Consider the following 15,688-nt stretch of genomic DNA (forward strand, 5'->3'; position numbering starts at 1 on the left):
CTTTCGGATAAGGCATGTTTGCGCCAATGGTCACCATTTCACGTGTAGTAACTTCAGCTTTTGACTTTCCCATTGTTAATGAATCACCCTGTACATATTGATTGCGGTTATTTTAACAGATATGCATAAGGTCTATGAAAAAATTAGCAGTTAAGTGTTTCTATCAGAAATAAAAATATGCAATATTTATAATATATAAACCGTAGCTACGATTTCCATTTAAAAAATACATTTGCTTCTTAACTTCGTAACCATTACTAAGTCCCAGATTGTATGTAGTTCGTATTTAATTTTATTTCCAAATTTAAAAAAAGTTAAGATTTATAACTAATAACCCTATATCTCTGACAAAAGAAAATATAGTCTTTTAAAACATGTTGAGTTTTAAATTTGCAGAACAATTCGACCATTTATAAACTATGAGCGTAAAGGAACGGAGCAAACATCATTGTTGCATGATGAAATTAGCATTTGTCGTACATTAGTCATAAGGTCTGTGAAACGGATAAAGGGCGTAAGTTATTCTGAGTGAATTAGCTTGTTTCGTGCTCCTTTAACATTAATATCTAAGGTTACTCTTATCCCGTAAGTAATGTAAGAATGACATAGTTCACGCACATTTTCTATTATACTCCAAAAGAAAAACGTATTTACTATACCACAGATACGTAATGTGTGAATGTTGCTTTTTAGCATAATTCAAAAATAGCCATGATAAATAAGGTTTTAACAATTCCTTTGTTTTACTTTAGGATGGCTATTTGAAGTGGCCTCATTGCAAATGAAATTAATAAATGTATATATATAATAATAGAACAGAATTATATACAAAACAGAACTTTTGTCAACTAGATTAATGTGAAATATTTTTTTAAATACCCAATGTAAAAAACTTTAGTTTCTCAAATTTTATAAAAAAAAAACTGACTATAAAAACCAGTAAGCCTTATGTTTATGTCCCAACCACACCTATGGGTTTAGTATCTCATGCTTTTTCTGCAACTAATATACATATTTTTTAAATATCTCAAAAAATAATCATTACTGTCCTTTTTTACTTTACCACAGACATATTGTTTATTGCAAAGTTTGATTTTTTTTCCACTCAATCCATCAGTTCCCAGTTCTTCAGTGATGGTTAAAGAAAACGATATTTTACAATGAGAAGATTTTATATTTAAAAATTCATTTTTATTTGTTAATATTCCTAAGTATAAATAAATATGAATAGTCTTTGGATTAGGGCTTTGTACACATTTTTTCGTTTAACCTATACATTATAACAATCCTTAACATTAAACTGTACAAATATAAATGCTGTAATTGTATATTAGGTACACAAAAGGTACAAGATTATATTAGGCTTTTTTATTCAGTTCTTTCTCTTGTCCACTTCTAATTCCGAATGGTTTGCTTTCATGCGTAATTAGGTGATACGTGCCTCGGCCTTTCCTGTTCCTGAAACAAAACAACACTCAGTGAAATACAAATACTGAAAAATAAATATAATCTACAGGAACGCAGATTGTTTCATATAATAAATGATGTACTTAAATACGCACAGTACACTGAATTTGTCAATTTTCGTTTAGTAACTTGTTGGGTCAATTGTTGATTTATTTATTTGTATTATAATTTACTAGGAATTTTTAGTTGACAATATGTTTGTAATTACTTATGAAAGCTCTGTATGATTTATAAAAAGTTCAACTGAAAGTTGTACTTAAATTTAGCAGATGTAATTTCTTTGTTAGAAACTCCACCCCATTTTAACGAAACAAACGTTCAATACCGTATTAGTTTCGTTGTTATTCGGAAAGTGTTCTCCAAACAACGCTGAAAGTAAACTTCCTCAGCCTTCGAACAAAGTTATTAATAATTCCTCTGTCATGTTCTCGGTATTTTCTGAATCATTTTTGTGAAACTTTATTGGCCAATAAAAGTATAGCTACTTAGGTTTGAACAATTCATATTTTGCAGATTTTTCCGTATGGATAGTTTAAGTGCCTAGTCTGTAGGGGTATAAAATACTGTAATGCTTTTTTTTTGACGCATTAAATAGGATGTGTAATTATCTTCTTTGCAGCTTTTTAAATCTCAGATTAATGATGTTTTCTATTTTCTTTTGAATGAGATAAGATTAATCTAGTCCTTGAAGTCGAATAATTTGTAAATCATCATTTTAATGGCTTAATTTCTTCAAAATTTGTTGTCAAGATTGACAAGATACCTAGTTAGACACTGAAATGGCGAAAACATGCTGAAATTATATTTTATTATCATCCAAAATAAACATACAGGTCTGGCCATATTTTTATTTCCGATACAAAGTTAGTAAATTATATAAATATTTCACCCGATATAAGGGAATAAAAAAACGCCATAGAAGTGCGCAAAGCCTGCGGTTCTAAGCTCTCCTTGACTATTGGTTTATTGTCTCTGTCTTGCATTAGGAATTTGGGAACAACGTACGTCTAAGATACGTACATACGGAAGATAGAATATTGGACAATAATTACGTTTTCGATTTATTGCGATGGGATAAAAAGTATAAGCCACGGCCTGGAATTGCAAAAGTGTTGCCATACGTACAGTAATTGCCCTATTTGTACGATACTTTTTTAAAAGAATGATAAGAGGTTTTGAGACCACGCTAAAGCATTCCAACTTTATTACAAATTATTTATAACCTTTGGTAAAAACTGAATCGGTATTCTAAAATAAAATGAGTGGTAATTCTTAAGCAAAGTAGTGAATTATATTCAAATGCTTATTAAATACAAGCTTATTATTAACTAATAAGGTGTTCAAACCACCTGCTTGAGCTTCACAAAACCCTAATCTGTTCTGCACGACAATACCATTTAATAATATTAATCTTTTGTTCGACACTGTACACCATTTTTATTTTGTAATATTCCATCTACCTCTTACCAAAGGTTTGAGTGGAATAGTAATAAAAATAAAACTAAACAAACAGCGAAGCGCTTTAGGTATTCGGTTGGTTCACAAAAAATGCAACGGGGCACGTGCGCTCCCACAGCCAACCAATTACGAGAGTCCGAGTCGCAGCCTCGATGATATATGTCATGTCCGACCCCTTCCACCCGAAGTTGATAGGGGAGATGCGTGTAATTCACTTAGTCTATGCGAAAATTACCTGGCCATATCTGTATAGTATAAAGCAAAATGAGTCAAATTTAAGATTGTATTAATTAGTGTAGCAATTCAATATCAATGTGTGTATTTATAAATGTCAAATAATATCTATGTAAATTCATTGTTGCATACAGATCCTATTGATATTATTTTTGAAAGAAAAAGTAAAATTTATGTTTATGTTCTAAATTTGGTGGTAACTGGATTTTACAAATCGATTTGTCAGATCAAAAAAATATCACTGGATTCATGCAGTTATTTAACCAGCGTTTAGTATGCTTGACCTGAGTGCATACTCGACAAACAAAAGGAATTCGCATTGAAACTGCTGTATTTTTTTTATTGTGAAAACGTACCAGGTCGATACGACCCTTCTGAACCCATTATGAGAGTCTACGGCTCTCTTATGATGCTGAGCGAAGATGGAAGTAGGTCAACACCACGAAAGCTATCCAACAGAGCAAAATCCACGTCCTGGCATCTAACGTGAGGCTATGACAGTAGAAAGAAGACCAACCTAAGTAAATCCGCGACATGGCGCCCTACGTGGGGATATGTTGCCAAGCGAATAAGAGACCTACGCGAGTTCACGACGGTATGTGTAGACAACTTCTTCATTAAACTGTCGTCGACGTGAAGCTGTTGTTAATTTTCCTGTGTATTTTATCGGGCATTACCGAGGAAATCAACTTTGATTTTGAAGACGTGAATAGAGGTGGCACAATTTGTCCGCTGGCCATTGGCACAGACAGTCAGCCGTCAACTTCACAAGAAACATAAGGACATAAGGACATAAGGACTCCAACATCAAAATCAAAAATTCCAAAATTATTGATTTGATAAAGAAAGATATATCATTCATTATAGTAATTTAACAGCTTTAGCATTAAAAGTTGAAAGAATTCACAGAATGAATTCAAGTTGTTGGATAAAAATATGCAGGGTATTTCGCCCGTTCGCCCCTTCTGAAATGTAGGGTATTTAAAAAATGAAAAATTCAATACCTCCTAATAGTGAATGGACTATGTCGGGTCGATTGGAGGTATTTTCAACTTCCGGCTACCACCGGAAGTTGCCCATTCAGACCGGAAGTCAGTTTTTTTAAATGGAATGGCATACGTTTCCTTATTGACTTCGATTCTATACCGAAAACTAATAAACTTTTGTAAAATAATTTTTTTTCTAAATCATCGTTCCACCCCAAAGTGCCTTTCGAAATGTAAGTCTTCCCCTGAGAAGTGACACAAAGAAATGAAACGCAGTAGTGTACTACCAGGTAACCTAAATATGTACATTAACGAGGTCGTCTCCACTGTAAACATTTATTAAATCAATGGTTTTCGACTTTATATTATACTTATTTTATACTTTGTGGTTTAACTGCTCAACTTCGACTTCGGGAGCTGCACTTTCAGATAAATAATAAAAAGTATGCCAGTCCACTTCCGGTGGTAATCGAAAGTTGAAAATACCTCCAATCGATTCGGCATAGTCCATTCACTATTAGGAAGTATTGAATTTTTCATTTTAATAGATACTCTAAATTTCAGAAGGGGTGGACGGGTGGTCTGAAACACCCTGTACATTGAATTAAATAGAGTGTAAAAAATTAAGCAAATTTTTTTTTATAAATTGATGAATAATGCTGTTTCTGGAGAAACCATGGAAAATGTTAGAAAACATAAAGACGTAAAGTTAGTCACTAGATGGCAGGTATGATGCAGACCATTATATTACCAATGATTGGTAATAACTGAAATGAAACTATTAAACATTACATTTAATAAGCCTACATATAGTACCTATATTAGATATTTCGAAAACAATTGTGCATGATAATTATTACAACTACATTAAATGATAAATCAAAATTACTGTACACTATACTTTAATATATCATTTTTTATGGATATTAAAGATGATATTAATAAATGAGTAGGTAGTAATTACTTTTTGAATTTTCTTAGAAATATCGAGGTCAGAGATATATTTTACTAACTGCATCGTGTTTAGCTCCTCAAAATACTACGAAAATTATATATTTAGACAAAATTTAGGAAAAAATTAATTTTGACCCGTTTTCGCCCAAAAAGTTCACTTTTCTCCGAAATTTGTTGTGAAGTCATGAATGAACATGAACATGAATTAAACTACAGGATCGTGTTCAGCGCATCGAATTCCTTCGGAAATGATATGTGGGTTTCTTGGGTGTGGATTTTTTTATTTGCCGGTGTTGGCAGCCGGTGTACTCAGATCAGTACCACAGCTTTATCAATAGTAATGACCAACAAAGCCGTATCCAGTGCGTGTTGAGTGTCACTTTCCAGTGCAGGTGGTGATCAGGCGATTTAAATAAAACACAATGCTTTGTCGTACTAAAAAACATAAACAGTAATGTACTTACATTCAGTATATCCGTACTAGTATAAAAAAAACTTTGTTTAAAATAAATATTAATAAACAAAAACAATAAATATTAAACAGTAAAGACAAAATATTTAAGTAACTAATTTTGTAATGTTCTGAAAAATTGAATTTCTCAAACTTCAAAGTTTTACTGCTTCTGGAATTGTTGACTTCGGCGAACCTCAGCACACAAATAACAAAGACTGTAAACCTCCGCGATCTGCCTTATAAATCACACTGACAAACAAAGCAATCGCAGCGAAGCGACACCAACTTTGTTATTTTAAAAAGAGCATCCAGGACTTCCTCCAAACACTCTTTCATCGCATATATTCAGCGATATCGGGTATAAATCGCGCTCCTCCGAAATTAAATTATCCAGTTTCCATTGCAATAACTCTCCGAAACTAGTTGCAATAACTTACTTGGCATTAGCATAACCCATATATGCGTCCGTGGAAAAGTCGCATTGTTTGTTGGGACCTCTCCAAAGGCTGCATTTAGTGGCTGGGAAAGCCTTTTCTCTCCTTACCGATTCCGCGTACAGTCTCCACGCCCTCACGTGACTGCATGCCACTGAAATAATGAAATGTGTGCACTATCGACCAAAACTAATAGCTAGGTATCTTTGAAAACCCAGTTTGTTTGTAACTACTCTAACACGTAAACTGTAAAATGATATTGATTGGAATAGGCGGAAAGAAGTGTTTGTTAATCAAAACAAGACAAAATATAAATAAATTGTACAGCATACATTTGTTCTGTTGATTTTTTGTTGGGTCTCATAAAAATATGTCGTCACATTCATTTACACAGTGTTTCCAATGACTGTGCCATGAAGAGGAAAAGCTTTTTTATTTGGAAATTTCAGGGTCGCTGATATGTATGAAAACGATAAATTATCTCCTGAAGTAAGATAGCTATCCAAAAATCATAAGACACAAACGTTTTAGGATTTTTTTAAATATTTTACAAAAAAGAGACTTATGTATATATGATCTTTATTGGAACACACTATATATTGTCCCATATTTCAATTCTCCTCGAAATTCTAAATAAATATGTACGTTCATATAAAATGCATTTGTATGTTACAAGAAATGAGTGAAGACGATTATGAATCAAGTTCTGCGAAGCTATTATGGATAAATTAAACGAAAATGTCAACTTTGTCACCCATATATTGTTTTCTGACGAATCTACGTTTTGTTTAAACAGGAACGTAAACCAACACACTGTAGGATTTGGTCAGACCAAAATCCACATTGGATGGAGGAAGAGGAAGTTGACACCCAACGACTAAGAAAGTAAATGTTTGGTGAGGCATTATTGGTGGACACGTCATAGGAGTCTATTTTATAAACGGAACTTTGACCTCTGAACGATATTTATTACTTTTGCAAGAACATATTATTTCAGAGCTTAGCAGATTTTTCCCGAACAATAACAATCCCAATTTACTATCAACAAATATGGTTTCAACATCTTCGACATTTTGAACGTGTGGTACGGGCATATCTAGAAACTTTTCTTGATAAATGAATTGGACGCAGGAGGGCAATTGACTGTCCAGCTAGGTCTTTCGATATGACCTCACTTGACTTTTTTCTGAGTCACATAAAAAATGTAGTCTACAAAAATAGGCCGCAAAATATCGAAGAGTTGCAGGAAACGATAAGGCATCCAATTTCTACTATTCCTCCCAACACCCTTTTAGATTCATTACAAAATTTTGTTCTGCGAATTCATTACTGTCGGGAGGTAAATGATGAACTTCTTGAGCACTTGATAAAATACAATTCCAAAGAAAATATTTGTCGTTTATTAAAACTGTTTTACTCTCTTTTTTCATTCTGGCAAAACTATTGCTTTCATAAAATTAAAATATTCAGGACATTTATTAAAAAATACATTTTTTCGTTTCATGCATTTTTATCAACTCTGAACTATTATGCTTCCTTATTTCCTGTAAAAACTATAATAAAATTAAAACATATCCATATCCTACCTTGTTATTTTCAAAATAAATATCCATACTTAATTTGGGGCCATTTTTTTTGATAAATTTGAGAGTAGTAAAAAGTTGCTTTGAAAGTTCAATACCTTGAAAACGGCTAAGTTTTAGGTACATGATGTTTGAATTTTGTTCAGAATTTCGAGAAGAATTGAAATATGGTGTAATATACAGGGTATTTCATTAAAAAAAGCAAATTTGTTTCATCATGACTTTTTAACTGATCCTGTTTACTTATTTTTTTCTTTATTGTAATAGATATAAAAAATTCTGAACAATAACTATCTTACTTTAGACCTTTTCCATACATATTAGCGACCCTGTATAATTGATATATAGCTTACTATGATTACAGACAGAAAACAAGAATACAATATAAAACGATGTTGTCCAAGTATGAAAATTACATATTATTATTTTTTTTTCGAAATATACAAGTTTCTAATATTTGACTTCAATAAGACATTTGGGGTTTTATATTTCAAGTGAATAAATAAAAAAAAATTGATTTTCACTTTAAATGTTATGAGATATTTATTTTTGTACGAATAGAATCAATGTGGACTTTCGATCATTTAATTTACTTACAGACTTGGTTCACTAGTCTTTGCCTAACTAAGTAGCTAGGCTGACACCCGGGCTGCAGAGCTCTTCCTCCGTTTGGGAAAAAATCTGCATGGCCGATGGAGAGAGGAAAACCAAAAATACCTGAATCGGTGTGGATGACATCCACATAGTCTGCATCCGATTTTGTCAGTCTCTTGGAAGTATCTAAAACAATAGGTTTTATAAAGAAGTCATTGTTCGAGGAGGAATCGTTGTTTTATTCAAACCTTAGCTGATGCATGTTAACCGCAATTTATATATTCTTTATTTATTGTGATGTAGGGTATTTTTGACAGTGGTATTTTAGTTTTAAGGGTTTACGGGAACAATTATTATAAATCTATTTTTTTGAGTTATCCTTAATAAAAATTACTTAAATATCGAAGTCTTTTGGTGTCAACAAGAGAACAGTGCGTTTTTGGACTAAAATTGCTCCAGGACCAAGACGGCTCATTTCCGATAAGGGGTTTAGATATATGCAAAAACTTTCTACCGCAATGTCGTCTGTAACCCCCTCCAGTTTGACAACACCTTTTTGAAACACCCTGTATATTAAAACAATAGAATTTTCATTTTAATTATAAATGATATTAACCTTATTGGCTTTATAATTTTGACTAAACAGGATGCTCCGAAGTTTGCCTATAATATAGATATTATCTTACTTGCGAATTCTGCGACTGAAAATAACTCTTTTATAAACACAAAACACTGAAAATAGTGCTTTTCAAAACCGAAATGCAGGTAAAAGATTAAATTTGGAACTGAACATTACTGTTATGTTTTTTGTTTACTAGTCTATAATGCTACAAACTTATTTTATACAATGTCGTTATGTCGTATTCCTAGTTCCGAACGAATTTCAAATTTTCACTCAACTTTCCAATCGAAACCACAAAGTCGTCTCCAAGTATACCCGACGCAGAGTCATTCCCAAAGTAGAGACATATGTTTAAAGAAACTCAGACTACCCTCCACAAGAAGTAGAAGGCGCAGTGTGGATTTAACATTTTTAACAAAGTTGTCAAAAATGTTCACTGCAGCTCGTAAGAAACAGCAGCAGACGACACGGCCGGACGCTGTCGACTGAGCAGCCGCCAACGACGTGCTGTTAAAATAGGAAATTTACCTTAGTTTCTAATTTCGAACATTGAAAATTTCTAACTGTCGGTAAAATCCAAAGAGGCCAATTGTCCAAACCCAAGGCGAACTTCGCTACAGGATCTTTGGGATCCATCTAGGAATGGGCCCGAATGTCGACCCTTATGCCCTGCCGTTATTAAACGGTAACGGAACCTGGCCCGTATATGTAGTACGTTTTAAATTGTTACTATTTTGATTTATATAGAGCCTCTGCAAAACAATATTTATTTACCCGTTTGTAATAAATATTCAGGGTGTCCCAGAATAACGTGTACAACGGAGGAGCACATATTCGTGGACTCAAAATAGGCAGATTTAGTCTAATTCACCTATATCCAAAATCGCTTCGTTTGGCCGCTAGATGGCTTCAAAGTTCGTGAAAATTTTTTGAGTTCGAGTTATTTACAAAATTCAAAAAATTTTCACGAACTTTGAGGCCCTCTAGCGGCCAAACGAAGTGATTTCGGATCTAGGTGAATTAGCCTAAATCTGCCTATTTTGAGTCCACAAATCTGTGGTCTTCCGTTGTACACGTTATTCTGGGACACCCTGTATATTTTAACAATAAATCTATTTCTGATCATTCGAAACTGTTAAAAAAATTTCACAACATTTTTTCGAGCATACTGCTTCCGGCCTAGACCTTCTAGCGCCCCATCCCCCGGCATAGTGCAGTCACAGAAGATAAAACAACCAGAATTATAAGTTGGCGTGGTGGGGGTATTCGCGCAGATCGGTGCACGCACCCCCCACTTTTGGTATGGGAACAAAGTGGCGTAGTTACAAAAGCATTTTAGCTATTTTATGAACCTGTTTGTCGTTTGTTATCCCGCGCGTTGAGCATTGGCGTCGTTTTACGTGATTTATTGTGTTGTGTAAATAAATGATTGTTCGAGTGTNTTAGTACATCTCTGTTTAGCGCAATAAAATTTCACTGAATACAATCCTGACTTTGTATACCAAAAGTGGGGGATTTACGTCATTCAAGGTCCCTGAAAACAGACATCAGTGATCAAAGGTGTCGACAACGAGATATAATTCTGGTTGTTTTATCTTCTGTGGTGCAGTTCTGCGGTGAAGACCACAAGGAATAAAATGAACTTCTAGAAGCTGCCCAAAGGTGCTCATAGATGACCTAACCAAGTTCCAAGAAGCTTCTATATTTCAGATACCCACAGGAGACATCGAAACCAGTGCTAGGCAAGGCAAACCTTAAAAAGGCAGTGACCAGAGTAACCGTACTCGAAGTGTTGCCAAAACGTTTAGTGCAACCAAGCTCAAATAAAAGCCTACAGGAAATCATGCCATTACGAGGGTGGGTCAGAGTGAACGAAGGTACCAAAACAAATACGACCAAACAACAAAAAATAAAATTAGATTGTTATAAACTATTTCAAAGTAACTATCCTCCACTGATGGAGAGTACAGGTGGACAAAATCATGTTTTACGACATGGCTCTATAACTGTGCGAAATATATGCCTAACAAGAGTCAGAATAAGGTAAATCCGCGACAAGGCACCCAACGAGAGGGTTCAAATGGCCGGACAACGAAACGCCAACCCTATTGAAAGACGACAGTTTCTCTAAATTCAATTTCGCACAAAATATCCAAATAATCGACACTCCTGTTTTTTTTTTTTAGGTAAGTTAATCGGAGTAATTTGGAACAAACATCGTTATGGCAAGTAACATATTTATTTTAAATCGATTTGATTCTCAAAATGGTGCAACTTATCGAAATGATATAAGATCACTGTTTTATTATTATTATATTATTTAATTTCTAATTTTTGAAGCAAACTATGGGGAAACTCCAAGTAAAAAAAAGGTAGAGAGATGATTTAATAACAATCTTTGACCAAAATTTGGAAATTATAATGAAAATTTTTCAAATATTATTGTTTCTTCTTGATAAGATTCAGGGAGGAAAAACAACTTTCAGGAGTCTTCTTAGAAGCCATTTGTCCGTCTGTGTTAACACAAACTTTTTCTCTTATTTTTTTATTATCGAAAATAAGCAGTTAACCGCAGTTAAGTGTAATGTATTGCCGAATATACCCACGGTGTAGCGAGCGGCGTAATTATTAAAAATTTACATTATAATAGCCCCGCATTATCCCATTTTCGCTGCGAAATTTCAGACATCGTAACTTTCCGCGGTATTGTGACCGTGGCTTTTCTCATAAAGTCCACTATAATACCCCGATGATTCACGCTGAAGTCCCTTCTAAAGCACCCTATTCTAGTCGTAGGTGTGTAAAAAGTCAATAATGTTAATCTCCCCGATGCTTTGTCAAGATTACTGGGCTTCGTTCTTCATATCAAGGTTACGATATAGCCACGGCACATTATTGGAGAAGTATACTGGGAGTAGCCAATCACTGTAATATACCTTAGAATTTTTTAATGTGAGTATTACATTGTGAAAAATGTAACAGCAAGTAAAATAATCTTCAAATTTTTCAGAATGAATACGATTTTTATTAATGAAAAAAAGGAACAAATTATAGGAGACCACTTTTCAAGAAAAATGAAGTGTTTCTAGAAACATTGAAAGCACGAAGTACCAATATTTCAGGACAAAAAATGATGGGCATTCTGTTTAGTCAGGTAAAATACTGTGTCCAACAATTGCAGTTTTGTAAGTGTTTTTAATAGTAAAATAAAACAATTATAATTTAAATAAAGAAAACAACATTAATTTAACAAATAACTTTTTATTAGTATTTACATTAAGACTGGCGTTTTATTGACAAGAAATCACATTTTTAGTAAGACAAGGATAGAACAAATAGATCCGTCTAGGAAGTGACGAAGTATAACTCTAAACTAGAGCAACTTCTTTTAATTTTTCGCATTGAAAAATCACGGAGAACATGTAAACATCAGAAATTGTACCTTTCCTGTTTTGTCCAGCTTTGTAAAAAAACTCAATAAATGTGATTAATGCAGTGTTAATAATTTCCTAAAAGCATTTTGCTGTGTAATTATGTTTATAGTACCGTATGCGATTTCCTGTACAGGGTGTCCCGAATTAATGCAACAAAATTTGACCACAGATTCTTAAGACAAATTTAGGGGACCTGTATATTTTATTTTTGCCAAGTGGCCCCCTCTCTTGGAGTTACAGCCCCCTGAAATCCGCCCCTAAGAATAATCTTTTTTTATATCTCAGAACTCTGTTGTACGAGAATCACTAAATTTGGTACACAGGGGTTTTATGACATGTGGAATCTGATGGTGCTATACTTTTTGATGGGGAACCCCCTTAAGACAATTTTTCTTGGACCCCCTTGTCTTTGGACCCAAAAAAATTTGGTCGCATATTTAAATTTCTTAAAAATTATTAGTCCGTTAGAAAGCCATTCAATTTAGAATGTCAAAATGTGATCGAATGCATATCGTAATTCGCCATTTTACTCAAAAACATTGCGTTTTACGAAAAAAATATCAAGGGACAAAAAAGTTTCTAAATTCAATGACTTTCTAGCTATTTGATAATTTCTAAGAAAGGAAGCCCACGAAAAAGTATCTTAAGAGGGTTCCCCTATAAAAAAACATAATCATAAAACCACTGTGTACCAAATTTAGTGATTCTCGTACAACAGGGTTCTGAGATATATCTAAAAAAAGACAGAGGGGACTGTAACTCCGAAAGAGGGGGCCACATGGCAAAAAGAAAAAATACGGGTCCCCTAAATTTGTCTTAAGAATCTATGACCAAATTTTGTTGCATTAATTTCGGTACACCCTGTATATTCAACGGGCGTGTAAAGCTCAGGGAACGTAAGATAAACGAGGTAAAAATATGCTTGATTTTTTCCTTATTTTGAATGTATTGTCAGTTGTCTTATACCTTAACTTATATAATTGGTACAGTGAAAAGGTATTGTTTTTAACTTGCTTAGATTTTCTAAAATGCTGGACAAAAAATTGCGCATATAAATGCTCCCCTTAAAATTAAAAGACGCATTGTGAAATTGGAAAGGGGCCTCATTTTCTTTGTGAGAATTCAGTCTGTTGATATCTGCTACTGCAACCGTAAAACAAGCAGTACATAACCTAGCATCAGCAGTAACAGTAAAACAAGCTATAGTGGAGGCAGCATAGACATTTTTGACGTTAAAAACTTTCTTCTCAATCTTGATTTTATATTGAAGAGAATCTTCGGTATATCCTTTGTCGCTTTTGCAACTTCCAACACACTCCAAAGTAGTGATTTTCTGCGCCACAATAAAATAAAGAAGTAGCTGCTGATCTTCAAGATGAATAACCGGTATATGTTTTTGGATTTTCTAATTTCAGGAATCTGGCAATAACTGTAGGTATTTTTCCGAAAGTGTTAATGCCGGTTTGCCGGTTGGAAAGTACATTTTCCTTGTTGGAAGTTGAGAAATAGTCGGCTAGTTGTTGTTTTTTGCACACGCAAATTTGGGTATTTTGAGTTATGAGTTTTTATGAATGGAAGATGAACCAGTAGGTAGTACTATTCATACTTTTCTTCTAACGTCATATCTGCAACCACCAGCAACAGCAAAAATGGCAACCAACTAAATATTAAACAATAATTTAATAGAACAACGTATAGTATTATTAAAAAACGTACCTTCATCAATAAAAAGCTATCATCTGGTGCATCTACAAGAAACCTATTGATTTATTTTCTTGACCAAACACCGACTGTGGCCAATGTGCTTCTGTTTTATAAAAGCAATCAAATTGTGTTATTATTATTACATTATGTGTTATGTGCTGATATCTTCATTTTTTGTAGACGTTCAACGTAAATTATGTGAATAATAATAATTATAAATTTTTTGAATTAAACAATAGAAGAGCTAATAACAAAATATACTTCAAAAAAATATAGTAAAACAGGCAAACATTGATTGATTAAAGAATAGCTTACATTATAATCTAGTCATTTTCAACAGTTTTAACAAATGTTTTTGTTTGCATATAAAAGCTTGGTGTTTAAATATATTTTTGTTATATTAACATTTGTTAATTCCACATGAAAGGAAGCTTCAAGATTATCTGAAAGTATGTGTTCACTTAAATACACCCTGTATAATCGTTTTAACAAATAGTCATCTGCAACTTAATATATTTATAAAACGGCCTACTAAATGATCTATTTCAGCAAGTGAAACGATTGCGTGCGTCTGAAAAATTGATTCTGATAAATAATTCAGCGTCGTGCTTTGGCGCTAATGAATGTCTCAAAATGTCGTTTTTTCTCAAAAGTGAATTATAAATGGATCGTGTCAGCCCTTTAGATTGAAACCTACCCACGTCGAGCGTCCATCAAACAAATCTGGGACAAATGTCATTCTAATCGAGAACTGCTATTGAATTTTAGGGGACTAATTTTATCGTGCTCTAATTTAAAAATCAGGGGAAATATTAAATGTTTAATGTTCGCATATACGGTGTGATCGTTAATGTAGACAGAAAGCTGTAATTTTGCTTTATGTTGTATCTAGTTCAAAAACAATTTTTCTAATTTTAAAACCCTAAAGAATTAAGGTACTTTTGAACATTTTGGCGCCAGTTTCTTGCAAAAATCGAAAATACAGCAATTTTTTTGTTGAAAATTTGATATATATTTAATTGGAAAATGTTGAACAGATTTTGCTAGGATATAAATTTTTAAGTTATTGAATATTCAGGGTGTCCCACGGCGACGAGACGTTAGTTTTACTAAAAATTTCACAGCTTTCCAAGAAATTATGCGATATCCGTTGACTGAAAAAGTTAAGATGGTTTAAAGTTGACTAAATTTGGCATTAAATTTCTACCACCCTGTATGAATCATTGTAAAATTATGCCAAGGAAGCTTAGAGTTTTATTTATGTCCCCTATAAATTTTAGCGCTTTAACTTTAATATTGTAAAATACATATCTTTTTGAATTAGGCAGTGCTTTTTTATTTTTTTTTTTTGAAAAAAATTAAATATATCAAAAACGAATTTAAGAATAGGAAACCTTTATGAAAGTTCACCTAAAAATTGACGTAGAATCTGAAATTGCAATAATATACAGGGTGTTCCATTTAAAATAACAAAGATGACGTCAACTTCCGGTGTAATAGGAAGCGTTAGGATGACGCCATTATTTTAGTTGAGAAGGGCATAGCCTATTGCTCAAATTTTCAAAATTAAAATCGAAGTAGTCTCTGAAATATGTCTAATGTCTCGTCATCGTGGGATACCCTGTATGTATGTACAGGATTATTGGATGTAAATATCAACCCTTCTTAATTTATTTATTTGTAAATTCAAGAAATAATAAATAAAATAATTTCAAATCAATGTAACGCGATTTGCATTCTAGGTCATGTAACTTAGGACAAATG

General features: G+C 33.2%; 1 protein-coding gene across 1 annotated transcript; it reads right to left on the bottom strand.

Annotated features, from left to right (window-relative positions):
- Positions 1–1,283: 1,283 nt before the first annotated feature.
- LOC111692614 (pancreatic triacylglycerol lipase-like) lies at positions 1,284–8,350 on the bottom strand (the record flags this gene model as incomplete). Its single annotated transcript, XM_023456677.1, has 3 exons — positions 1,284–1,458; positions 5,991–6,141; positions 8,168–8,350. Coding segments are annotated over 3 exons (434 nt in total), but the record flags the coding sequence as incomplete, so codon positions are not given.
- Positions 8,351–15,688: the final 7,338 nt, after the last annotated feature.

Source organism: Anoplophora glabripennis, unplaced genomic scaffold (assembly GCF_000390285.2).
Source record: "Anoplophora glabripennis isolate ALB-LARVAE unplaced genomic scaffold, Agla_2.0 scaffold2233, whole genome shotgun sequence".
NCBI lineage: Eukaryota > Metazoa > Arthropoda > Insecta > Coleoptera > Cerambycidae > Anoplophora > Anoplophora glabripennis.